At 45.4% G+C, this 27345-nt stretch overlaps 4 protein-coding genes across 5 annotated transcripts in view; 2 read left to right on the plus strand and 2 right to left on the minus strand.

Moving 5' to 3' along the window:
* LOC106989350 (histone H2B type 1-A) overlaps positions 1 to 27345 on the plus strand; it is a 340681-nt gene that overhangs the window by 281311 nt on the left and 32025 nt on the right. The window lies entirely within an intron of this gene.
* Positions 1517 to 3124, plus strand: LOC106988073 (histone H4). The gene has a single exon (XM_027040140.2). The coding sequence runs from the start codon at positions 1541 to 1543 to the stop codon at positions 1850 to 1852; it is 312 nt and encodes a 103-aa protein (XP_026895941.2). The 5' UTR covers positions 1517 to 1540; the 3' UTR covers positions 1853 to 3124.
* Positions 4015 to 5426, minus strand: H1-6 (H1.6 linker histone, cluster member). The gene has a single exon (XM_015086440.3). It carries the CDS (start codon positions 5099 to 5101, stop codon positions 4256 to 4258), a length of 846 nt encoding a protein of 281 aa, XP_014941926.2. The 5' UTR covers positions 5102 to 5426; the 3' UTR covers positions 4015 to 4255.
* On the minus strand, positions 12956 to 27278 carry LOC106988040 (histone H2B type 1-C/E/F/G/I). 2 transcript variants are annotated; one of them, XM_027040129.2, is made up of 2 exons: positions 26845 to 27278; positions 12956 to 13188 (listed from the first exon to the last, which is right to left on the minus strand). In XM_027040129.2, exon 1 carries the CDS (start codon positions 27232 to 27234, stop codon positions 26854 to 26856), a length of 381 nt encoding a protein of 126 aa, XP_026895930.1. In that variant the 5' UTR covers positions 27235 to 27278; the 3' UTR covers positions 12956 to 13188; positions 26845 to 26853. The 2 variants fall into 2 exon arrangements, with proteins under 2 accessions (XP_026895930.1, XP_053079222.1); XM_053223247.1 differs by lacking the exon at positions 12956 to 13188 and adding an exon at positions 14337 to 14979.

The raw sequence follows: 27345 nt of genomic DNA on the forward strand, positions 1-27345 counted from the left end.
AACAAACAAACAAACAAAAATATATAAATGCAGATGGAACCCGCTGGGCTGTGTAGCAAGGGTGGCTCACACCATGTATTTTTTCCATGAAATTACCATATTATATACACTATTTTTATTTATTTCCATGAATTAAAGAGCATATTGAGATTTCAGTTTTACTTATAATCTCAGACCTTGTACTTTTTCTCGATAGTGTTTGACATTCCTTCCTAGCTAAGTGACCCCTTATAAAGTATGTGTTCGAGGTGGGGAGGGGTTAGTAAAAGTCAGGAACCCCAAAACGCTCAATATGGGGGCAGAAGAATGTAATTACTTAATTATTTCGCAAGTGTTACAAATCATATGCCATTCAGAGCTTTCCTACCCTCTGCTGGGTCTCTTTTCTTTGCTAAAACAAGTATGAGGTTCTAACAGGTGGTCTCTCTCAGGCCAGAGTCTCATTTTAAGTATCTGCAATAGGCACCTTTTTGTTAACCAGGATGGAGAGAGGGTGTGCCCTCCCCACCTTTTAACTGAAATAACTGATCTTGGACATTTTCAAAAGCGGCAGCAGGAGGCTAAGGGGAATTTTTGATTTGAAAGGCTCTCTCTTCCAACCACATTCAGGTCCAATTCTGTTTTTTTTTTTTTTTTTTCTTAATGGGATTAGCCTTGTTTAAAACACCAATAATCTCATCAAAGGCCCTCCAGGGGAGGGCCTTGTAGGCTTTGTAATGACCTTAATCGAGTATTAGCCCTGCCCTGCGATTAACCCCCAGCTACACCAAATGTTTGTTCTTGTCTCTAAACCTGGAGAAGGTTGAAAAGGGATCAGCTGAGGAGGAAAGGGGAGCTTGTCAGGAATTACAGGCAGAACTGAGAGGCCCAGCAGGGCCAGGAAGAAGGTCCAAGGGCAACGCGTTCTCCAAGCCTAGTTGTACATTCCCTGTCACAGACTTTTGTTGATACAAGAGTCACCCAATAAATGTTTGAAAGAAAACAAGAAGTTTTAACTTGCAAATTTCTTTTTGTTTCCATAGGTCCAGGGCTTACACTGTCCAGCACAAAGAAGGTCATCTAAATACGTCAGTTTAATAGGAATATTAAAAGGAATGGAAGGGAAAGTCCTTTGACCTATAAACGCACCGTCCTTCCCATACCACCTCTACATTTCCCCCAAAAAAATCATTCCATAATTTATTAGTTATTAAGTGAAAATACAGACAAACGTGGAGGGGGCGGTCCCTCTACTCAGCGGCTTTGACATAACACATTCCACTGGCAAACGCTCGCGGAAAAAAGAAACGCAGAACAAAAGAGAAACGGGAGCCTTTTGGCGGAAGGAGAGCTGACCCTCCTCCCCGGGCCGCCCTACTGCCGACGAAGGGCGAGATTCACTAGCCAATCACAACGTTGGAATGTTAATGAGCTCTCTTTGCCCCACCCCCTTGCTGACCTCATGGGGGGAACGCGTCAGTGCCTCTTGTTCTCAATCAGGTCCGCATAAATGCTATTTAAGGAACTGCGTGAGCGGGCAACGCTCACTTTGGTTGCAGCCATGTCTGGTCGCGGCAAGGGCGGGAAAGGCCTGGGCAAGGGGGGCGCCAAGCGCCACCGCAAGGTGCTGCGCGACAACATCCAAGGCATCACGAAGCCCGCCATCCGGCGGCTGGCCCGGCGCGGCGGCGTCAAGCGCATCTCCGGTCTCATCTACGAAGAGACCCGCGGGGTGCTCAAGGTGTTCCTGGAGAACGTGATCCGGGACGCCGTCACCTACACGGAGCACGCCAAGCGCAAGACGGTCACGGCCATGGACGTGGTGTACGCGCTCAAGCGCCAGGGCCGCACCCTCTATGGCTTCGGGGGCTGAGCGCCCGGGACCCGCCATATTTCCGAACACAAAGGCCCTTTTCAGGGCCGCCCACAAAGTCACTTAAAGGGCTGTCGTGCTTGCGGAAACGGGATCGGGGGCACGTAAGACTTCCGCAGGCGCAAAACTGGTGAGCAGTAGGATATTGTGTGCGGTACTGTAGCAAGTCTTGTGACGCTTGGGTACACTTTAGGATTTTCAAAGAAATACACATTGGAGTAAATAGGCCAGTAAATGCTGCCAATGAGAGGGTTCCAGAAGGGAAATGCGTTCTGTTCTACACAAACGGAAACAAAAGATCTTGGCCAACGTCCTACGGATTCATCCGCATGACCGGAAGCGTCCTGGGCACAAAGCTCCGGTGACCGCAGCCGCGGCTATGTAAATGCAGGTCCTCTGAGGACAAGCTCTGATTGGGTGACATTCGGTGTGTCAGAGGCTGCGGAGGGTGAGATTCCGGGGCCATTTTCCTGTTGGCCACAAAGGGTTTCGTAGCTGTCCCCGGAGCCGGAGGAAAAACCTCTGTTGGTTAACTTTGCTTTTAATCCAGGCGCTACACCAGTACTAGGAGCAAAAAGCACAGAGGCTCCCGGGACCAGTTCTAGACGGATTCGCGCGGTGCCGGGGGCCTGCTGGCTGCCAGGCGCAGGCCGGGGGTCAGTCCACTGCGGGGCACGGCAGTCACACAAGGGACTCGCGGCCTTGCCCGGCAAGTGAAGCGTATTTGGGCGCTGCAGCTCCGACCTGGAAGGGAATCGCCGCCGTGTGCAAGCAAGACATGGGCTGTGCATGATTCTGTATGACTTCAAACCATTGTTTATTCGTTCTGACAAAATTGTCAGAGGCCCAGTTATAGAAATGAATTTAGAAAGGCCAGGCTCTAGTGTTCTCTTCAATACATGGTTATATGCAAAAGAATGCGTTACGTAATTCTGCATTGGGCTTTGTGGGGTTGCCCCCAATACTACCAAGGCCCCAAATAAATCAGCAGTATGAATTTCGTACTTACAATCATCTTTAAATAAGAATGCCAGTTCCTAAATTGAGAGCTGGAATAAACGAACTTTTCTTAAAACGAAAAAAGATGCTTTGACTCAGACCCTGAGAATTTCCTAAGAACAGTTTTTGTTAGGTCAGTTCGGACCCTAACAACTCTGTAACCCCACCATTTCCATACAGGTTTTAGACTTAATATTCTTCAGCCTGTGGAACACAATCTGGACAAGCCTGTACACTCTCTTTGTAAATAAAATACATAGACTTATAATTAGACTAATCCTAAAATGAAGCCATTTCTTAATGTGGCAACATAGTATTTGGAAATATTGAGGATAAGCGCTATTGCAATAGTCTCACGACTGTAAACTGAAAATACTTATTTCTGCTAATCAAGTGAAAAGTCGCCCAGATTTACAAACTTCCCCCTCATCCGGTTTGTTATAAATTTTTTAAAAAATTTTATGTTTATTGTACAGAGAGAGAGAGAGAGACAGACGTAAGAGAGGGGCAGAGAGAGGGAGACAGGATCCAAAGCAGGCCCCAGGCTCTGGGCTGTCAGCACAGAGCCCCATGGGGGGGCTGGAACCCACAAACCGGGAGATCATGGCCTGTGCCAAAGACGCTTAACCAACTGAGCCACCCAGGCGCCCCAGAAGTTTGTTACAATTTGATTCCTGTATACATTGACACCCCCCTCCCCCCCCCCCCCCCCCCCCCCCCACCCCCCCCCCCCCCCCCCCCCCCCCCCCGGCAAAGTTGTGAGCAGTGAGTTATGAAACCCTGGTTACAATGTCCCCGTGTACAAGTGTGAACTGGACCATGGCGCTTGGAAAGAAGTCACCTGTTTGTGCACGGAGCTGATCTCCACTCCTTCCTCCACATAAACGCAGGTATTCCCAGCTAAGGATGGGGAAGTACAAGGCCGTGTACCCATTTATTTTTATTGATCCTGGGAGTGCAAGCAGGGAGAGGGACAGAGAGAGGGAGAGAATTTTAAGCAGGCTCCACACTGACGGTGCAGAGCCTGATGTGGGGCTCGAACTCAGGAACCTGTGAGATCATGACCTGAGCCCAGGATCAAGAGTCGGACACAAACGACTGCGCCACCCCCCCCCCCCCAGCCTCCTCCCCCCCCCCCCCAGCCTCCTCCCCCATATGCCGTGTTGTAACTAGAAACATTTAAGCTCTTTGGGACCAGGCAACACAGGAAAAAATTTCAAATACTGGAATCCGTATTGGGCGACACATCTGACGAAATTTTCCACATCTTACAATGAAACTTGCTTAGTACACCGTACGGTGACCTATTTACGAACTTCTAAGCTTCCAGTGCCGAGCCCTTTTTAAAGTATTTGGGGTGGCTCTTAAAAGAGCCTTTGGGTTCTTTGAGAATGAGCCTTCGGTTTACTTCTTGAACGCCACCTTCCTGGTGCTGGTTTTCTGCTGGGTGACCTTGGCCTTCCCAGCCTTGGGCTCCCCTGCTCGGGCCTTTCCTGGGCTCTGCGCCGGCCGCCTGCCCCGGCCTCCTTTAGCCTTCCTGCTGCCTCGGGGTGCTTTCGGGGCTGTTGCTGCCCGAGGCTTCTTGGCCTTCTGGGTGGTCTTGGCACTTTTCGGGGACTTCGAATCCTTGGATATCAGCTTCTTCGCCTTGGCAGAAGTGGGCCTTTTGACCTTGCTCTTGCGGGGTTCAGGAATGGCCTTCTTGTTGAGCTTGAAGGAGCCCGAGGCGCCGGTGCCCTTGATCTGCACCAGGGTGCCCTTGCTCACCAGGCTCTTGAGGCCCAGCTTGATTCGGTTGTTGTTCTTCCCCACGTCGTAGCCGGCGGCCGCCAGCGCCTTCTTGAGGGCGGCCAGGGACATGCCAGCTCGCTCCTGGGACACCGCGAGAGCCTCCGTGATCAGCTTGGACACAGAAAGGCTCGGGGTCTTGCGACTTGAGCCTGGCATGCCCATCGGCTTTCTCCCCCTCCTCTTAGCTGGAGGATTCTCCACGGGGGCCGGGGCCGTGTCAGCTGTGGCCACAGGAACCGTCTCCGACATGTCACGGAGAAAGAAACACAGAAGTAACGTACCAGGCAAAGCGTAATGTGCAGTACGGTAGGGATGGAGGGGGAGCCTCAAGGCCTTATATAGAGCACGGCGCGCTGTGATTGGTGCATCGTCAGGCACCGCCCCGCCCCTCGGGGGAGGAGCCTTTGTGTTTCTTTTACCCCCAAAAGTTGGATCCCACACAAATCCTCTGAGCAGCATCGCCCAGGGTTTACTGCTGAGTGATCCGTGGAGATCCGGATTTCACGTGCCTTTTCACCTTTTCATGAGAAATGACCTTGCATGCCCGAAGTATCAGATAAAGCCCTTGATTTTCGGCGAAATTCAAGGAGAAGAAGAAAACTTGCTCTTTTCCTTGTAATGTAAAAGTAAGTTTTAGCGCAAAATTTACCTCATCTCTTCTGAGTAGTTTTCCAAACGGTGGGCTTCCAATCCGTGGAGAAAATAAGTTATTCACGCACTGGTTTTTATGGGAAATTCTCTATGTATGTGAAGGAAATAACACAGGTCGCTTAAATGGCTCCCTGTGTAGACGATGCTTATAGAATCGGCCAAAGAGTGCAGAGTACGACTTTATTTAGGCAAACACAATCTAAGAAACCATAATCTGCAAGGTATGTGGGTGGCATGTGACCCAAACCAGTCCTCCGTCCATGCAGTTTGATAGAAGACCCTTAAGACTAACACATGATATCTGCTTAGTCCACATCAGGTCTGTCACCTCCGTGGCTGACGTCCTCAACTGAATTTTGCTTCTGTTTTCAGTCATCCAAACCCCACTGCACCCCACCCCCACTGCCTGATGCCAAGCACACACACGGAAAAAGAGACCGTCCTTATTCTCAATCGCCTATAAAACGGGAGGCAGGAACGGTGGCTGAAGAGCTCAGTGGGAACCACAGGCCCAGATCTCTAACAGAACTGAGTTGGCAGATGTGCCTGCAAAGCTGGAAGAGAGTTCTCGCAACAAGGTTCAGGAGGCTTCTTTGGGCTTGTCCTAGGACTTGCCTCTGTAAGACGTCCAGATGCGGGGGTTGTTCTTCAAGGCCAGACCTTCCAGGAGGAGAGGAACGCGGTGCGGCCAAAGCTCCCCGGGGTTCAGCGGAGGAAAACCCCATAGGGACCATCTCATGGAGATCCCCAAATGCTCGCGCGAGAAGTTGGTTATTCTGAAGGCTTTAAGGAGAGGATTTGCATACTGGTGCTGTAGTTGTCTTGGTTTTTGAGTTTTCACAGAAACAATCATTATTGAAAATGGCCCAGGGGCGCCTGGGTGGCTCAGTTGGTTAAGCGTCGGACTTCGGCTCCGGTCATGATCTCGCAGTCCGTGAGTTCGAGCCCCACGTCGGGCTCTGTGCTGACAGCTCGGAGCCTGGAGCCTGTTTCAGATTCTGTGTCTCCCTCTCTCTCTGACCCTCCCCTGTTCATGCTCTCTCTGTGTCTCAAAAATAAATAAACATTAAAAAAAAAATTTAAAAAAAATGGCCCAATGTCAGAGGTTGGTAGTGTGTTTCTGTAGCCTCAAAAGAAAGACAAGGGCTTCGACTTTGTGGGAAAGGAGAGCATCTACGTGTGAAATATTTCTGAAGTGAAAATCAGAACATGAGACTTTCCAACTTCCGGGTGCAAAGTGAGATAGCAAAGTCTCCGCCTCTCTCTGGCTCATGGGCACGTGCTTACACACACACACCAGGAACAAAAATTCAGGAAACGGGACATCTGGGCGGGCCTGTCGGTTAAGTGTCCGACTTAGCTCAGGTCATGATCTTGCAGTTCATGAGCTCAAGCCCCGCGTCGGGCTCTCTTCTGTCAGCACGGATCTCGCTTTGGACCCTCAGTTTCCCTCTCTCTCTCTGCCCCTCCCCCGATTGGCCTCTCTCTCTGTCTCTCTCTCAATCTCAAAAAGTAAATACACCTTAAAAAACATTGAGAAAACAATAACCACCTGAAGTGTCTGCATTCTGATACTTCCTAATCTATTTCATTTTTTTAAAATGCTGGTTGCAAACTATGGGATTGATTTCACAACCCACTAATGCGCTGTGACCCTCCGTTTGAAAAATCTTTTTTCAGGTTACAAGGTTACAAGAGGTTACAAGAGCATCTTACTGAGGACCTATTTCAGGGTTTCTTTACAATGCTTATTTACTTGTGAGAGAGAGAGGCGGAGACCCAGTGCGAGTGGGGGAGGAGCAGACAGAGAGGGAGATGCAGAATCTGAAGCAGGCTGCAGGCTCCGGGCTCAGAGCTGTCAGCACAGAGCCCGATGCGGGCCTGGAACCCATGAACCTGAGCCCAAGTCTGTCACTAAACAGACGGAGCCACCCAGGCGGCCCAAGGACCCTAAGTTTTAACACGTGTTTGGTTTCCCGGACCCTCGGTGTGACCTCTGAGTACTTGTGCTTGGAGGTCAGGTTGTGAAGTGGATTGATCCTTGTAATTAATTACACGTTGACAGAAGATATCATTCCATTGCTTTACAAGTAACAAAGAATTGGGAGCACCTGGGTGGCTCAGTCCATCGAGTGCCCGACTGCGGCCCAGGTCATGATCTCCCCATTTGTGGGTTCGAGCCCCGCGTCGGGCTCTGTGCTGACAGCTCAGAGCCTGGAGCCTGCTTGCCATTCGGTGTCTCTCTCTCTCTCTCTCTCTCTCTGCCCCTCCCCGACTCATGCACGTGCTCTCTCGCGCTCTCTGTCTCTCAAAAATAAATAAACATTAAAAGTAACAAAGAATTGGAGAATTTTAAAAATTCTTACATTCTGCAATTTGAAACCTAGAGAGAGGACCATGATTTGTATCTTGCACTGGAGATCTAAACGCTACCATGAACACCCACACGCACAGCGCTTACGCTGTGTCGTCATCATCCCAATGATTTCCCCTTCAAAAAAGGAAAAACTGTAGAAGCTAAGTTTATAGTTAAGAAACTGAGTCACAGAAAAGTCATGAAACTCACCCAAGGTCTTAGAGCTAGGAAGCAGGAGGCTGGCTTCAGAAGGCTCTGGCTAGTTATGCACATCAGCTGTGTTGGAGCATTTATTATTATTTTTTTCCTCTTACTATGTCAGGACTGTTCGTGTAATTCCATTTTTAGAGCTTGTATTTTTTTATTAAATTTTTTTTAATGTTTATTTATTTTTGAGAGAAAGAGAAACAGTGTGAGCACGGAAGGGGCAGAAAGAGAGGGAGACACAGGATCCAAAGCAGGCCCCAGGCTCTGAGCTGTCAGCACAGAGCCCAACGAGGGGCTTGAACTCGTGAACCATGAGATCATGACCTGAGCCAGAGTCGGACGCTTAACTGAGCCACCCAGGCACCCTTAGAGCACTTGTGCTTTGTGGACCAATAATATAATTTTATCTTGAAAAACTTTCTATTGTGGGAAAGTCACCCTTCCAAACTCTCATTATTGAAACAATACTCCTGCTGTAAACATTTCCTTAGATCAACGTCTCATGGCAGTTCTTCTGAAGTCAAACAATGGAAGCGATCACAAAGAAAATAAGAGAACTGTTTTCTTTTAAAAATATAATAAAATTATTCTCTCATGATATGGGAACTATACAGCCCATTCTTTTTTTTTTCTTTTTTTTTTTTACATTTATTTATTTTTGAGAGACAGAGCACAAGTGGGGGAAGGAGCAGGGAGAGAGGGAGACACAGAATCTGAAGCAGGCTCCAGACTCCGAGCTGTCAGTACAGAGCCTGATGTGGGGCTCGAACTCACAAACCGTGAGATCATGACCTGACCCAAAGTCGGATGCTTAACTGACTGAGCCACCCAGGTGCCCCAGCAGCCCGTTCTTAATATTAACATTCTAGTCTGTTATTTAAAAACAATGTTTACCCTATATTTCTGTGTGTGTGTGTGTGTGTGTGTGTGTGTGTGTGTGAATAAAATAAAGGCTTCTCTAGATTTTCACTGTGTTCAGTGAGATTCACGGGGCTTCACTTACTAACGTGTCCACCCTATATACGTCTTGGATTTTCCTGGTATCTAAGTTTTAGAACTACCTTGTAAAACTGTTATCCCTTTGTCATATGTTTCTTCTTTTTTCAGTAGCTATTTTTGAACTTCATATTTGGCTTTCCACTATCTTTAAAAAACACTATTTCACAATTAACCTTAACTCTTCTTCAACTGACTTCTTCCGTTTTGAATTATTCTATTTCGATTGACTGTTTGTTCAGCTATTGAGTAACTATTTTGTTTGTTTTGTAGGAAGGGCATGTGTATAATTTCATGCTTTGTGAAGGTTGTCTCTAAAAGTCGTCAAGTGTTCGGGGTACCTGGGTGGCTCAGTCGATCAGGCATCCGACTTCAGCTCCGGTCGTGATCTCCCAGTTCGTGGGGCAAGCCTCGCATGGCATCGGGCCCTGTGCTGACAGCTCAGAGCCTGGAGCCTGCTTCAGATTCTGTGTCTCCCTCCCTCTCTGCCCTTCCCTGACTTGTGCTCTGTCTCTGTCTCTCAAAAATCAATAAATGTTAACAAATTTTTTAAAAATAAATAAATAAAAGTCGTCAAGTATTGGATATCAAATGCAGGTACGATGCTGTTCCAGGGCTGAGGGACAGAAAAACAACATTTTTTTTTCTTTAATTAAGAAAGAAGTATTACTTGGTCTTTAAGCTAAAGAAGTTACCATTTTCTTTATTTGGGCGATAAGATTTAAACATAGGCACTGACAGAGGCCTGGGTGGCTGAGTCAGTCGGTTAAGCGTCCAACTTTGGCTCAGGTCATGATGTCACAGTTCGTGGGTTCAAGCCCTGAGTCAGGCTCTGTGCTGACAGCTTGGAGCCTGGAGCCTGCTTCAGATTCTGTGTCTCCCTCCCTCTCTGCCCCTTCCCTGCTTGTGCTCTCTCTCTCTCTCTCTCTCTCTCTCAAAAATAAATAACCATTGAAAAATTTTTAGTATATGCACTGACAATTCTTGGGTGCGGAGATCAACGTCGAAACCAATAACCTGCCCAGGTGGTTCACAATGGAGGACTTTGAGAGGGTGGCTCTGAGAGGAAAGTCTTCCTCTGCTGAGTCAGATGGACCTGAATCACTTGTTCAGCCTGTTTCTGCTGCTCCTTACCAAACTGAACACCTTCAGAAGGAGTTCTAGAAACTTCTCAGAGGACAGAGGAGCTAAACCTGCCACCATCCAATTAGGAAGCACTAGAAATGCCTGACCAAGAAGAAAAGCTATTTGCATAACTGGGACCTCCCCCACCCCCCCATTCAGGTGACCTTATTTCTGTTCTTCCAGACATTCCGACCTCTCTTATTAGCTATTTATATGTAAGCAAAGACAGGTGCTCATATCGTGCTGTTTCATTTGTGAATAACACGTATATAGACTTCCATCCAAAACCTTTGTGCTAACGTGACCGAAACGATCCTCCTGAGCCACACAGATGCCAATGAGCCAGTCTTTGAAAGTCCGGAGACACAGCATTGGAACTTGTGAATTTTCTGTTGCACTTTAATACAGAATACAGAAGCATCAAACAAAAAAGCAGGAAGCCTTTTCTTTTAACTTTCCGATGGTAATCCAGTAGACCTCAGATGGCCCTTGCCTAGTTCCCCTTGATCTCACCCCTTTTTCCAGGCTGGCGCATAGATTGGCCCTCCAGAGGCGCTAAAGATGGCCATGAGGCTGAAAACTACAAGGGTGAAACTGAACAGCTGACAGCACAGGGTGCTAGAGAAGCCTGTGTACCTGGGCTTCTTTATTAAGCAAAATAATAATAAACATTTTACACTAGGATGTCTTTCCAGTTTATTTACCTGTCTGAGGCACTACTCTAGGACCCCTGTGAAAGCCTGCCTTGCCGCACATATAGACCCCAATGCTGCAAGGATAGCATTAGGCTTTATATCTCTCTCCACCGCAGAGGTGAAAGTGGTTTTGCACACAGTTTGCACTGTAGTTTTGCATGAAGCGCAATGTTTTTCCCAAGCGAGTGGTCAGAGCATGTTTATTCGAGCTGAAGCATTCCTCTTCCGGTGACAAGTCTTAGTCTAGTGCTGGCTCTGGGGACACGTGACTCTGGACCCTCTGAGGCTACTGTCTGCCTGTGGCACGGGGGAGCCCTGGCCTTGGAATGAGGACAAGTGGGTTCTCCCACCTTGCCTCTTTCTGATTCTTAATGATCTTGGCCAAATATAACTGTATTTCTCCTGGGCTTACTCACTTTCCTGGTCTGTGTGTCACAGCAATGACACCGTCTTAGTCTGCTCGGGCTACCAGAACAAAATGCCGTGATTGGGAAGTTTAAACAATAGAAATTTATTTCCTCATGGCTCTGGAGACTAGGAATCTGAGATCAGACTGTCAGAGTGGCCGAATTCTGGTGACAGCTCTTTCCCAGCCTGTCGTTGGCTGTCTTCTTGCTCTGTCCTCAAACGGCCTTTCTGTGGCGCATGCACGCTGGGAGAGCTAGCTTTTCCTCCTCCTGTTCGGATAAGGCCACCAATCTTTTTGGACTAGGACCTCATTTTACAACTTCTTTCACCTTAAATACTTGCTGAAGCCCCGCCTCCAGACACAGTCACACTGGGAGGTAGGGCTTCGACATACGAATTCTGGGGGGACATAATTCAATCCACAGTACACGCTTTTCTCATGGAGCAGTTAGAGGCTTTCAAGAGACAATGTAGGCAAAAGTAATTTCAGCTACACACAGCCAAATGCAGTTCATTATGCCAGCACAGTCTTGGACAGAGGAGGCACCTGACTGACAAATACTAGTTTTAGGTCTTAACCGAACAGCCTGCTTATTCTCCATATGGTGGACCCCCAGGGGACAATCGTGGTCACGGGCATCATTAGGCCGCCCTTCGTTTCTTACGGGATCACAGCTAATGAAAATGTGGGGGGAAAGTACACTCGCTAATAACGAAGGAGCTGGCATTTCTATTATTATTATTATTATTATTATTGGCCTGTCAGGTTAATAATGCTTTAAAAAATTCTCAGTGTAAACAGTATGTTGGGATTATAAATTGGCATGGTCCTTCTAGATGGCACTTTGGCAATGTTTTGTATTAAGAGCCTTAAAAAATGCTGTGACCTGGTGATTTAGTATTTCTAGTTCTAGAAGTCTATCCTAAAGAGATGATCACATATTTAAACAAAGATGTGTGATCTGTATGATCTATAACACATAAAAATAGAACTCAATCTAGGTAGCCAATAACAGAGGACTAATTACCCAAGTAATGATACATTCATAAAAAATTGTGTTTCTAGGGCTGCCTGGGTGGCTCAGTCAGTTAAGCATCTGACTTTAGCTCAGGTAACAGTTCATAATTTTTTTTTAATGTTTTTTATTTATTCTTGAGAGAGAGCATGAGTGAGGGAGGGGCAGAGTGAGAGAGGGACACAGAATCCGAAGCAGGCTCCAGGCTCTGAGCTGTCAGCACAGAGCCTCACATGGGGCTGGACCTCACAAGACGTGAGATCATGACCTGAGCCAAAGTTGGACACTCAACCAACTGAGCCACCCAGGCGCCCCAACAGTTCGTAAATTTAAGCCTCACATCAGGTTCTCCGCTGTCAGCATGGAGCCTGCTTTGGATTCTGTGTCTCCTTCTCTCTCTCTCTCCCTCCATTGGATCTTCCCTCTCCCTCTCTCAAAAGTAGACAAACATTTTTAAAAACTGTGCTTCTAAGCATATTACCTAGAAAATTATATATGTGTATCTATGGCATGGTACCTAAATTTGCTTTATATATGATATATGTTATGGGTGTACCATATGTATTCATATTCATCTATACATATTTGTCGCATACATATTAAAAGGAAGTACCAGGGCACCTGGGTGGCTCAGTTGGTTAAGTGTCTGACTTTGGCTCAGGTCATGATCTCGCGGTTCATGAGTTCGAGCCCCACATCAGGCTCTGTGCTGACAGCTCGGAGCCTGGAACCTGCTTCAGATTCTGGGTCTCCCTCTCTCTCTGCCCCTCCTCCGCTCATGCTCTCTCTCTCTCTCTCTCTCTCTCTCAAAAGTAAACATTAAACAAATTTTTTTGAAAAAAAAAAGAGATACCAGGAGTATTTTAATTTCTTCTTTATATATTTTTCTTTTTACACATTTCTACAATAAACATTTAATATTTTTATACTCAGAAAAAAAATATTTTAGCCAAGTTCTTACTGAGCCTTCCATGATCATTAAAAATATTTCCATTTATCTTCTCGTAGCGTCACTCGTTGTTTTACGCGAGAGATGCCGTGGTGGTTAGCAGTGAGCAGTGGTGGGAAAAGATGTCTAAAACCCGTCGGCTCCTGTGAAAAGAGAGAGATTGATTGATCAATTCATTTCTATAATTCATCAGATACCTGACACTGTACTTGACTCTGAGACAACAGCGGCAATGGCAATGGCTAATTTCACTGGGAGCTCGTTCTGTGCCAGGCAGTGTGTGTTCTAAGCGTTTTATTGATGCCAATGCATTTAATCTTGGAGCAACCTTATGAGGCACCTGCTATCGTTCTGTTCGCTGGATAGATGAGAAGGCGAAGGTTGAGCTTCCCAGGTGACGCGGCTGTTGGGTGGCGATTCACACCCTCTGGAGTCTCTGTAGACTCTTAAATAAAGGATGAATTTGGTCCAGTCAGTGTCTCCTAAGTTACATTTGAGCTAAGTCTTGAAGGACGAATAAGAATTTGTTGTGTCAGGGTTTTTCACAAAGGTACCACAGTGACAAAGGCCAGGTGGTGGGGGTTGTCTAAGGTGGGGTGTTTGGGGGTGAGTTGGACTGCCCGTGAGGGGTGAGGAAGGCCCTTGGCACGGCCATGGGTTGGAGTTCCAGCTCGGTATTCCCACAGGGAGCGGTTGAAACCATCCCGGAAGCCACCCTTCTCACGGGTGTTCATCGCGCTGCTAACAGATGAAGTCACCCCCACCGCCTTTGAAATAAGTCAAATGAAACATATCTAATGGAAATGCGCCCAAATAAATGCCTAGTCTGTTTCTTGAGATGTTACAAAATGCATTTTTCCCCCTCGTCTTAACAAACAAGCAGAGACAAAACTGATTTTATCCCCAGAGGCGATGGAACCCCATGCAGGAATACATTGGCAGGGTTTCCTTGTTAGGGAACCCCCCCCCCCTTCAATGCATGCGGACTGACACGACCCTTTGGCGGGGACATCCGGGATCCGTGACAAGTGTTCGCACACCTGGCGGGTCTGAGGACTCATAACTGTAACCCGTGCTGGACACGTCTAACGCCCAGGCGATCATTTCACTTTACAGACACAGAGACTTTGCCGCACGTTTTGTATGGACTTACAAAAGGGCCATCACGGTCACATTCAGGTAAGTTTTTGGAGAGATTCGTCTGAAGCAGAGCCTGATGGTCTGCGGGGTGGACGAGGGAAGGCGGTTCTCTCTCTTTAACTGGTGAGGGACAGTCTGCCCCTCACACCACCGCCCACCTCTGCTGACTCAAGATGTGACCTCTGATATTCCGAGAGTGCATTTCACGGACTCACTGCCCCTTCAAATGTCATGGTCTTGAACAATGACAAGGGCCACGTGTGGCTTTAAACCCCTTGAAGAGGCCCCCAATTTAAGGTCCGTGCTGGAGGCATCCCCCGGCCCTCCCTCTGTGAGCTCACACATAGTCTCGCCGCTCACACCCGAACGAACACACGGACCGTGGAACCAGAGAAGGAGGGACAGGTCCCCGAAACACGCCAGAGGGACAATGGTGGACTTTGATTTCTCCCCTTTTCTTCATCACTGGTTCTTCTTCCCCGTGTGCTTTCCAGTTTTATTGTTTGGGAATTAACTGGGTTAATAGAGCAAACCTTCAGAACGGTGCTTGGCTAAGTGCGACCCCAGTGTTAGCAGCTATGGTTACATGAAGCATGTTCATTAGTGAACATATTAAAATGACAGGCACTGCCACATGTGACCCACCTTTCCTTTCTCACATTCTATATAATTGTGTGTAATAACTATTGTTTATTGTCTGTCTTCTCCAGCCACGATGTGAGCCCTGGGACGGCCGTGACTTTGTCCCCTTCCAAGGAGACGGTCACTGATGGGGACAGGGTGGTCCTTCAGGGCTGGGGGAGAAAAGAAAGAACTCAGTCACCCCACGGCTCCCTCCTCATTCTTTCTGCGCTGGATGTTGTCACTGCCTGACGAAAAACCATTTTGACCCTTAAGAGGGCCCGGAGGGTGAGAGGGAGAGGGATTGGGAAGAAAGCTGGACCTCGTGACTCCCGAGCACTTGCTTGCTCCGAATCCATCGGCTTTTTTTGCGCCGACCCACGCAGCCGGTCCGCATTTTCCCGCTTCCCTGGCAGGTTAGGGGTGCTGGGACTGAGTTCCGATCAAAATCATGTGGAGGGAATAACGTGTGCCGCTTCGGGGCCTGGCCCGTGAAAGCCTCCTTCTTCTGTCTGCAGGCCGGATGTCCGGGCTCCAGCAGAGTTCTCTAAGACCGGGGGACATCTGAGGCACCAGGCGGAAGGAGACTGTCCCTGAAGGACCATGGAGTAGAGCCCCATCCCCCCATTGTGACGGGACACTATACAACATTGTGTAACAGAGTGACATATCTTTTGTGGTTAGCCCCTAGGTTTGGGAGATCTGTTTCATAGAACAGGGTCATCCGCCTTGTTTTGACCTGAGGCTTGTCTACTGAAGCGGACTCAACATTGTTATTCGTAGTAGCACCTTGATCTTGGATCTGGTCTCCCAGTCAAGCCCCAAGCACCCTGAGGCCCCCTGCTCAAAACTTCATTCCTCGTTCATCACAGCAGCCCCCACCTCATCGTCCTCATGCCTTAAGCCTGCCTTTGTTGTTTTGTTTTGGTTTGGCTTTTGGTTTTTTGGATGACACTTGCCTTCTGAAAGATCAGACATTTTAGCTATTTATTCTGTTTTTCAATCTTACCTTCCTAGAGTCCTAGCTCTTCGAGGGAAGGGATTTTGTGATTTTGTTCACTGCTATATGTACACGGGAATTTGGGACACAGGAGGCATATTCCACAAAAATTGGTGAATGAACTGATTCATTCCGTCATTTATGTGTGTGGCTGCGCCCCAGGCCCGGCGACAGCCCCTAGGGATACTGTGGTGACCAAATCAGAGCCCAGAGCCTGCTGGACAAGACTAGTAGACAAGGGGTCACGACTAAGTACAAACTGTACAATGCTCACACCGGACAACTGGGAAGCGATGGGCCGGAAGATGCCTGTGGGATGGTGATGAGTAGGGGTTTCTAGGCAAGAAGGAAGGAAAAAAAATTTTTTTTAAAATGGAGGTCCAGTGTATGTGGGTGGCAGAGAGCCAGGAAAGCAGGGTGTTGGAACACAAAAGAGAGGGGAGAAGGAGGGCCCAGGCACAGGGTGGAGGGGAAGGGCGTGTCAAAGTGCGCGGGAGAATCCTAAAGGCAAGATAAGTATCTCCTTCAGGCACATGGGGACCACCCACGATGCCCCAGTTCACACGCCCCACCAGACAGAGGCCCCGCGACCCTTCCCCCCAGTTCCTGCTGGTTAAAATCTCTGGTCATTTTAGGGCAGTGAAAAGCCTCTGTGTGATATTATAATGATGGATGGACGTCACGACACATTTGCCGGAACCCACAGAATGTACACGACGAAGAGGGAACCGCAATGGCCAACTATGGTCCCCGCGCAATTGTGATATGCTGGTGTAGGGTCATCCAAAAGAGTGCCATTTTGGTGAATGATGTTGCTAAGTTGGGAGGCTACGCATGTGTGGGGACTGGGGGTATATGGGAATCTGTACCCCCCTGTCAATTTGGTTGTACACCTAAAAATGTTTGAAACATATGTATGTGTGTGTGTGTGTGTGTGTATGCATATATAAGCTCTAAATACATATAAATATAAAAGCATATGTATGCCCTAAATACACACACACACACACACACACACACATATAAAAGAATATAGGAAAAATTTGCAATCCATTCAGTCTCATTTATGTTTAGAACTGACTGGGCCAAGTTCCAGCTCTAACCCTGACAATCAAAACCCCTGAGCACTCTCCCAGACCTTCCCCAAAGCCCTCACCCTGACGCCTGCTGGGTATCCCTGACCCACCCTCCCGCCTAGCAGCTTCCCTAACCTTCGCCGTCTGAGAACCTGCACCATCTCGGTACGATTCTTAAATACACGATTTCATTGACTTTTCTCAGCTGTAAAAACTATATTTATTTCAGTGCCCTAAAGCCCAAATGTGTGTGTGTTTTCAAACCTAGCACCCACTATCTCTCACCACAGCTATTTAAGCAAGTCCGGCAGTAAAAGGGGCACATTTCCATCTTCAGTATTTTTGTGTTTTTATATGCTGTCCCACAGTGGAGTTTGGGCCAATAAGAAATAACTGAGGAGAAAAGGGAAAAGAAAAATAAAGGAAAAGAAAATAAAGGAGAAAGTGAAGACAGGAGGGAGAAAAGAATGAGAACAAAGGTTTATCCTTGTGGCTTTTGAAGGCAAGTCTTTTACTTGGAGCACTTGAGAGGGTCAGAAGACAAGTTTAGTCTAAGGGATGAGGTCAAGGTTTCACGCCAGTATTGCCTCCTCTAGGTAAGTCTGTCTGCTCCTCGATGAGACCAGCCCCGCCACTGCCGTTCCTTTGTCCTGTCAGAGCCAACAGCTGGGACATCTAACACCACGAAAAACCATAGCAGAAAGAAACAGGCCTTTATATCAACTACAACGCAAATTGCTTACCGGATGATAAAGCTACCTAAGTCTTCAACTGAGCCAACCAAAGCCTTCCTCTTCCTCACTCAAAAAGTAGCTCATTTTCCAGATTTACTCTCTTCTCCTTAAATTATAATGAACCCACAGTGCTTGAAGATGTCAAGCTGATTGGCAGAGTCTAGACATTTTCATCCGAGCCTAGAATATCTTGCAGGAAAGGTCACGGGCAGATGTGTATTCGGCCCCATTTCTTTTTCCGCTTGGTCATCCAGGATGGCCCAGGGTGAAAGTTTGGAAAAACTAACATTTAATGCCTTTTAATTTAGGACACCTGGGACTACTTAGCAAAGTGCTGAATCTACACACCCTTCCAAATCTGGAAGACTCAAGAGAAATGCAGGGATCATTCTTTATGCCCTTAGGAAGAGGCCTAGAGAGGTCATTAAATATGGGGTGTGGTGGGGGACTGCATTTTCTTTCAACCTACTGGACCAGGGTAAAACATGGTGAAATCGGTTGGCATTCTTTTTATATCAGATCACTTGTGAAATTCCCGATTTATGAAAAACCGGCTTTTACCAAGATCATCATAATCTGCCTTAGGTCCCTTTAGGGGTATAAAAAAGGCTATAAATGAAGTTTGTCAAATATCAGCAGACACTGAGCACCTACCATGTGCCAGGCACTCTTCAAAAGTGCTTTCTGTGCATTAAAGATCTTTAATCTCCACAAACATCTAGAAGGTAGACGCTATTACCATCATCCTCAAGACACCAGCGAGGCCAGGGGTGCCTGGCTGGCTCAGTTAGTAGATCATGTGACTCTTGATCTCGGGGTCATGAGTTCAAGCCCCGTGTTGGGCATGGAGCCTACTTAAGATTAAAAAAAATAATAATTAACAAAAAAGACACAAATGAGGACACTGAGGCACACAGATGAGATGAGGAGTTGCCTCAGTCTCACAGCTAATAAGTAGGGAGCTGGGGGGGGTCAAACCTGGAGGTTCTGTCTCCAGACGCTATGCTTTTTTCACCATGGAGCTATTTTACTGCCATGAGACCATCCCTGGGACAAGTGCTTTATATTTGCTGTTTCATTTAATCCTCACCCCAGCTTCATGAGTAAGTAATTATTACCACCCAGCGGCTCAGAGTGGTAGGTTTGTCAAACAGAAACTCAAAGACATTTGGGTAATTACTAGCCGGCTGTTTTCCTGCGTACAAAGCAATACATTGATTTCATCCAACAAAGTCAAAAAAGATGATTCTATAACAGAGACGGGGGGACAAAAAGCCTGCAGAGTAAGAACAGGATGTTACGTTTGTGCATTATTTTTAGTCTGGACAATCTGTTCTTACACAGACCAAGGAGGACTTTCAAAGAAAATAATTAGCGATTCTTCAGAAACTCTCAAGATTGTCTGTGGAGCACGGGACAGGCTGTCTCTGCATAGAATATTCCTCCAACCCTCATTCACCACCTCCATCTTGGGTAGGCCATGTCTCCACCATTTCTGGCACAGGAATTTCTCAACTCCCCCACTTTTGACTTTGGTCAAAAAAGGTATGAGAACAATCACACACATATAAGTATTTGAAGTCAAGGTAGTCTCCAAGTGTTTAACTGGCTTGTCGTACTTAGAATAGTTCTCAAAGATCATTCTGATATATTTTAGTTAAACGTATCATTTTTCTTGACTATTTCAATTGTAATTTGAGCCACAGTCAGAAGCACTCATTCTTGTTTAGGAAATTTTAGCCAAGGTATGGAGGTCTAGGCTCTGAGAAATCCTATTCTATTCTATTCTATTCTATTCTATTCTATTCAATACTGAGGAAGACCAAATCCAAAGTCGAATTGTTGGAAAGGCGGATACTGGAGAAAAAGGCAAAACAGAGAGGAAGAAAAAGGAAGAAACAGTCGACTCTAGATCTCATCTTGACCTGTAGAATCATAAGAGCAAGCTTCCTATTTCCAGAATTCTGGAGAGTTTTTAATGAGTCTCGGATTGTGTTTCCAATAGGAATTTATACCAAAGTGGTGAGATTCTACATATGCCTGCACAGAGAATCAAATATCCCTCTGTCCTGGAGCGTACTGCCACATGCAGAGCCTCATATGGACGTATCTGGAATCTTGGAAGCTTGAGTCCCCTACTTCCTCCTACAAATGGACCTTGAGAGCATGTTGGGAGATTCTGGCGGGAGAACACAGCTACTCCTGTACCTTTGACCACAGAATGTTCCTCCTGTATCGGGGAAGGTCATCCTCTCTGACCTAGCTCAGCCCCGGAAGGGACTCACATGGAGTGGTGAGGGAGGAAGGGGGACGCCAGCCTAGCCAGCCAGACCAGCCAAATCAACCCTGGCCAGCAGTGGGGTGACAGATGTCACAGCGAGACATTTCTTGAAGTCTCTTTGAATATAGTCTGTAACTGTATATTTTGTAGAAGTGTGTGTGGTGACATCTTTTCAAAGGTAACTTCCATTTGCTCAATTATGATAGTGTATGAATAGCATTAGTTATTCATAATATACAACAACATCAGAACACCTCAAAGCAAAACATGTCAAAAGGGAAGAGAAACCAAGCCACACAGATCTTTTGGTACGATCTCAAATGATAAGAATTTATGAGAATCTTCAGGGGTGGACATGTTATCATTATTATTAGGGGAAAGAGTAAAATTTTGGCACCGTAAATTTAAGTTGTTTGGGGCAAATTTTACTTTAAATTCTTTCGTAGTATCTTCTCAGTAGATGGGGGATGATATGGACAGATGTCCAATATGAATATTTTTATACAGATTTTTGAAGGTATTTTACCTATGATCTTTTTATCATTCACAAATAGTAAAGGCATTACCATGGGGGGAAAAATCCATAAATTTTAACAATAACATGAAATTGATTCGTTAATGTGGTTCTTAAGGTGGCTGTTGCAGCCTTGCCCCACCTTTATAGTTTTGCAATTTACATTAATTATAAATAAGGTGAGATTCAATCACTTGTCGCGTCTTTGGCCTAATCAACATATTTGTAAAATTTGAACTGGTTTGTGCTTGTCATGGGAGTTATTTTTTTGTTACATGACTGTAAAGTCTGGAGATGGTTGGACTATACAAGAGTGTGAGAGATTTGTGATAGTCAATTTTCAATATTTTTTTAGTGTTAATTTATTCTAGAGAGACACAGAGACAGAGTGCAAGCAGGGGAGGGCAGAGAGAGAGGGAGACACAGAATCCGAAGCAGGCTCCAGGCTCCGAGCTGTCAGCACAGAGTCCGATGCGGAGCTCGAACCCATGAACCGTGAGGGCATGACCTGAGCCAAAGTCGGACACTTAACTGGCTGAGCCACCCAAGCGCCCCTGTGATAGTCAATTTTTATTGAGGGGCCGGTTATATTTGATTTTATTTTCAGAAATCAAACTAGAAAATTGTTGTTATAGTATTGATGGTGATGAAAACGTTAAGGGCTGTTTTTCACACTGCAGTTGGGGTATTTTCTTGAGCATTACCTTTAATTGTAACTACTCAGATTTTCTTTAGTTCTTCCTTTTCCTCTCATGAGTAATTATCCTCCCCCCACTGAATTATTGATGATAGGGAACAGTTAAAACATAACAATAAAAATCTACCCGGATTACTCTTCAGAAACAATTAACTACCAAATAATGTGTCAAAAATTGTAATCAGGGTGGGACATCAGACAAACCGGCATAAAACGAGCTTAGTGTGAGAACAGTTGTTACAAAGTTATATGATTTACTCTCATCAGGAGGTTGGGAAGCTGGGTTTAGACTGGAAAATTTAGGAATTCAAGGTTCCTAGGTGGCTCAGTTGGTTAAGCACCTGACCTCAGCTCGAGTCATGATCTCATGGCTGTGAGTTCAAGCCCTACATCACCATCTGTGCTGACAGCTCAGAGCCTGGAGCCTGCTTTGGACTCTGTCTCCCTCTCTCTCTGCCACTCCCCCACCCGTACTCTGTCTCTGTCTCTCTCTCTCAAAAATAAATAAACATTCAAAAAAAATGTGAAGACAAGAAAATTTAGGAATTATTATAAAAAGCAGACCAAGCAGTGATTTGGCAGTCAATATTTGAAAAATACCAAACACACCTAATTATTTTATCGTCCCTCCTCTCATTAAGTGGAGGGAATAAATCGTTGGTTACCCAATGGCTGTCAAGCAAGGCCCAGCATAAAAGAAATCTTTTTGGTGTTTTGATCTGTAGTCAGAGCTTGAATCTGGGACGGTGAAAAATAAACTTGTCAGAGCAAACTGGTTATTACATTAAGACGTAACCATAAATCATGGGTATATAAAAATGGGGAAATGGTTGCAGTCATATTTTAGAGTGCCCTCTAAAACATAGCATAAAGTGATGGGAGCAGGTTCTTTGACACGAAGCACTTTTGTTGAAAATTATCTCACACTTGGCAGAGACACAATATATTGAAAGTTCCATTTGAATCCTGAATTTTTCTCTTTCTTGTAGTGTTTTTTGCTTATGTTTTTAACGAATCCTAGTAAACCTTCCTGTTCCTGTGTTTTTAGATATACCCATACCATAGATAAATATAATGATAAAGTCTATAATGATCAATTCAAAGCCTTTAACTTCACTTCTGAAGTATATTTAACTAATCAGCATGCATAAAACACATATTAAGCTGAATTTACTACGTGAACAAACGGTAACAACTTCCATTTGTTACCGTAATAAATAAACACACTAAATACAGCCATGATCTTGTGTGCCTATTTGTGTCTTTCTACAGCTGTAATACTCAATAGGCTCAGAACTCTGTGTGTTAATAACAGCCCTTAAAAGAAGCAGGTGTGACTCAGTCAATTAAGCATCTGACCTCAGCTCTGGTCATGATCTTAGGGTTCGTGGATTCAAGGCCCCCATCAGGCTCTGTGCTGACAGCTCAGAGCCAGGAGCCTGCTTTGGATTCTGTGCCTCCCTCTCTTTCTCTGCCCCTCGCCTGATTGCTTTCTCTCTCTCTCAAAAATAAATAAACCTTAAAAAAAAAAGAAGAAAAAGAACCAGGTGATTGTGTCCTCTCCTGGCAAAGATAAGCGAATATATATATATATCCATTCTCCTAAGGCATCTCCACATTCTCTAACTTGTTAATCTAGGGTCATTCTCAACTGTGTAAAAAGAAGGGCCTTGCATAGACCAAATTGTTTTTAGGGATGCATACTTTGTGCCCTCTAATTCAGAAATTGTCCAGGTATCCAAAGATTAGGCATTTAAATACTCAATTTAATATGCCTTAAAATTCTTACAGTTATGTATAGGTTGTGAATTGAGCATTTAAGCTGACACACTGAGCTTTTGTGATTTGTATGCAACATTATGAACATTAACTTTTAAAAAATATTATCTATTATGATTTAATTTAGTTCAGTGTGTAATTTACAGATGTGTAATTTTAAATAAAGTGATCTGAACGCTTCTAACCGGTAAACCTACTGGAAGAAATTTAATAAGTTCAAATTAATTAGGGTTGCTTTCTTTCTCTTTCTTTCTTTCTTTCTTTCTTTCTTTCTTTCTTTCTTTCTTTCTTTGTTTTTTAGAAAATAAACCCTACCTATGACCCAGCAACAGCCCTGCTAGGAATTTACCCAAGGGATACAGGAGTGCTGATGCACAGGGGCACTTGTATCCCAATGTTTATAGCAGCACTCTCAACAATAGCCAAATTATGGAAAGAGCCTAAATGTCCATCAACTGATGAATGGATAAAGAAGATGTGGTTTATATACAGAATGGAATACTACGTGGCAAGGAGAAAGAATGAAATATGGCCTTTTGTAGCAACGTGGATGGAACTGGAGAGTGATATGCTAAGTGAAATAAGTCATACAGAGAAAATGTCATATGTTTTCACTCTTATGTGGATCCTGAGAAACTTAACAGAAGACCATGGGGGAGGGGAAGGGAAAAAAAAAAAGAAAAGAGAGGGAGAGAGGCAAACCATAAGAGACTCTTAAAAACTGAGAATAAACTGAGGGTTGATGGGGGGTGGGAGGGAGGGGAGGGTGGGTGATGGGCATTGAGGAGGGCACCTGTTGGGATGTGCACTGGGTGTTGTATGGAAACCAATTTGACAATAAATCTCCTATTAAAAAAAATAAATAAAATGAAAAAAAAAAAAGAAAATAAACCCTAGACTTGTGTGAACTAGAATATCATGCTAATGTTATTTTTACATCATGACAATAACAAAGAAAAAGACAAAAAGCCATTTGTAAAGCAAAAGTGTGAAGCCAATGAATGTATCCAAAAAGTTACTTGATTAAAAATATGTGCTATTTTCCTATACAATTACATATCATGAACTACAAATGTTAAGTTGTTCAAAAATGATAGAGTTCTGTTTTGTTTCCTATCCTATAACCTCTTAACTAAAACCACTAACTTAGGGCACCTGGCTGGCTCAGTGGGTTAAGCATCCAACTTTGGCTCAGGTCACGATCCCCCAGTTCGTGAGTTCAAGCCCCGCGTCAGGCTCTGTGCTGACAGCTCAGAGCCTGGAGCCTGCTTTGGATTCTGTGCCTCCCTCTCTCTCTGCCCCAACCCACTTGCCTTCTGTCTCTGTCTCTCTCAAAAATAAATAAACATTAAAAAAAATTTTTTTAATAAATAAATAAAACCACTAAATTCACAGTTAAACTGTTTTCTCTGAATTATAGTTTAAAGGGGCAGCACACTTAAAACATTGGGAGAACGTTATTTTGATTTGAGTTTCTCTTTTTTAAGTTTTTATTTATTTAAGTCGCAGTTAGTTAACATACAGTGTAATATTAGTTTCAGGAGCACAACAGGGATTCAACATTTTCATGCATCACCAGGCGCTGTTCACAAGTGCCCTCCTTAATCCCCACCATCCATTTAGCACACACACCCCCACCCCCCAACATCCCCTCTGACAGTCCTCAGTATGCTCTCTATAGTTAAGAATCCATTTCTTGGCTTGCCTCTCTCTCTCTTTTTTCCCTTTGCTCCTTTTGTTTCTCAAATTCCATACACGTGTGAAATCATAGGGCATTTGTCTTTCTCTGACTGACTTATTTCCTCTAGCGTTATACTCGCTAGCTCCTAGTTTCTCTTACGTTCAATTGTGTTTTTCATTCTTTATATAAGCCCTTGAAAATGTAAATAAGTTTCCACTGTAATTTACTGATCCCCTGCTGAGGTAGAGTAGACAACTTGCTCGAAATCATTTGTATTCACAAAACAGAAAATATTCTCAAAAAAAGGTATCGGAACCCTTCACTTTTGGTCCGACTCAGTAGTGTGATTTATGATACCATGTTTCTTCTCTCTTCTCTCTAACCTTGAAAAGCCTGAAGCGACAATAATTTTGTGTTGCTGAATCATAAACTTCAGAGGCTTCTGCCTCGCAAGAGACAGGCCTTTGCACGTTGGAGATTTGGTTAACTTGTTTTCTTTCTTGTCATTAGTCTCCTGTAAGGCCTAACCACTTTCTTAAAGTCAAAAGTTACTACGGATTGCCAGTGTGTGTCTGCATTATCTTGGAAGCAGGAATGCTGTTTTTGCAGATACGGACAACTATTTGGATATGTAAGGAGAAAACACAAGAAAAGAACGTTTGGAAAGGAGGAAAGAGACTCTTATCTTTAGTTTCAGGAATCCACAGCATACAAACATGAAACACCAAACCCAGAGGATCACATTAAAGGCCAGAAAGAAAAGACCAGCTTCCTGTTCATGTGTTCTCAAATGCCAGAGAATTATAAGAACAAAGAGTACATAAACACAATCAACCCCAGAAAAATTAACAAATGATCTGGACTTCAGATTCCCTGTCCTTTGCCACCAACTAATCTCTTCACGATCTGACATAAAGCCAGCAGGGTGTACCCGATCTGCAAAGGGCAATCAGGAAAAGCCAAAATAAGAAACGACTTTGGGCAAGAATACATGGCAGCCATCAAGAACCAAAGGAATAGAAGCATAAAACTCCCAACAGCCCAGGGCTGGACAAGGTTCCTTTCCAGGTCACACATTTCTATTGATTCCTATGGTAGGACTTAGGTAAACAACATCTTGGTGGAACCTTCACAAATAAATGGTCAGGTAGTTCATGAGTAGCCCGCCCTTCACTTGTATAGAAGGGAGAACAAACTATAGAATTATTTCATTCAACAAAGGCAGACCAGAATTTATATAAGAGAAAAAGGGGACAAGCGACGGAGAAAAACAAGAACACAAACAAACAACAAACAAGCCCTTGTAGTCAACCTGGTAATAGTGAAGCTGCACGTTTCAGGGGTAACCTGATTCGTTGACAGGTGGTCAGTCTGGACTGGACCACCAGTCCCTAAGCAGGCTCAATAGGCACACAGGAGAATTAAAAAAATCCAATTTCAGTTGCTGAAGGACTCAGGAAACCTTCGCGTTTGGCTGAGGAGCTAGTGTGACCAGCGTCTGCCACTGTCCTGCGTTTTATCCGAAATTGTACAGGTCTTTGTGTCCTTTGTAACGAAGTTTATTCCCTGTACCCTCCCATGTTTTTAATGGAAAAAGCAAACTTGACCACTCGGTACTGAAACGTGTGACTTGAGTAAAACAAACCGTAGAAAGCGCTTTTTACACCTTGAAACTTTTGCCTGGAGCAAAGTCCACGAGTGAAGTGCTTAAAGTGGAATTTCCCCACACACAGACTGCCTGAGGTATCTGGTACCGGAAGGTTCCCTATTGGGAGACCGAGTATGCCAAGTTCAATGGCGTCCTTCCCGTCGACCCACCTCCTTTCTCCGCCCCTAGTACTTGCTTGCCTTCAGTTCAGACTCCTTGGAGGCAATTTACCCAGCAGTTTTGACCAGGCGTCTTCTACAGTATTATGTGGGTCCTAACTACAAGCCACCAGCCACCTATGAAGGTTGGGAGTCGCATAAGGCAGACAGCACGGCCCCGAAACAGCATGCGTTTTCACTGAAAACTCCCCGGAGTAATGGAATATAACATTTGGCACATAAAATTCGGCAGTGCTTAGTATCACCTTCATTTCCGTCTCTTAGTACCGTTAAAAACAAAGAACCTAGTTATTCCTACATGTGCAATGGCTTTTTCTAAAGTACAATACCTTAAGGTAAATATCTTGCTAACTCCCCCATGCAAACTCAAGTGTTTGATTACAGCTCTCTTAGTGGACATGTGGGTGGCCCTGAAAAGAGCCTTTGGGGTTGGGTAAGAGGGCGCTTACTTGGCGAGTCTACTTGGAGCTGGTGTACTTGGTGACGGCCTTGGTGCCCTCGGACACGGCGTGCTTGGCCAGCTCCCCGGGCAGCAGCAGGCGCACGGCCGTCTGGATCTCCCGGGACGTGATGGTCGAGCGCTTGTTGTAATGCGCCAGGCGCGACGCCTCGCCCGCAATGCGCTCGAAGATGTCGTTGACGAACGAGTTCATGATGCCCATGGCCTTGGACGAGATGCCGGTGTCGGGGTGCACCTGCTTCAGCACCTTGTACACGTACACCGAGTAGCTCTCCTTGCGGCTGCGCTTGCGCTTCTTGCCGTCCTTCTTCTGCGCCTTGGTCACCGCCTTCTTGGAGCCCTTCTTCGGGGCCGGGGCCGACTTGGCTGGCTCAGGCATCTTAAAACCTCAGAACGCCAGAAGTGGAGTGAAAGCAGAAAGCGAATGTCTGCTACTTATAGGGCTTTTATGCTAATGAAGGATGCAGACCGCGTCTTAGTTCATTGGAAG

Source organism: Acinonyx jubatus, chromosome B2 (genome assembly GCF_027475565.1).
Source record: "Acinonyx jubatus isolate Ajub_Pintada_27869175 chromosome B2, VMU_Ajub_asm_v1.0, whole genome shotgun sequence".
In the NCBI taxonomy this organism is placed as follows: Eukaryota; Metazoa; Chordata; class Mammalia; order Carnivora; family Felidae; genus Acinonyx; species Acinonyx jubatus.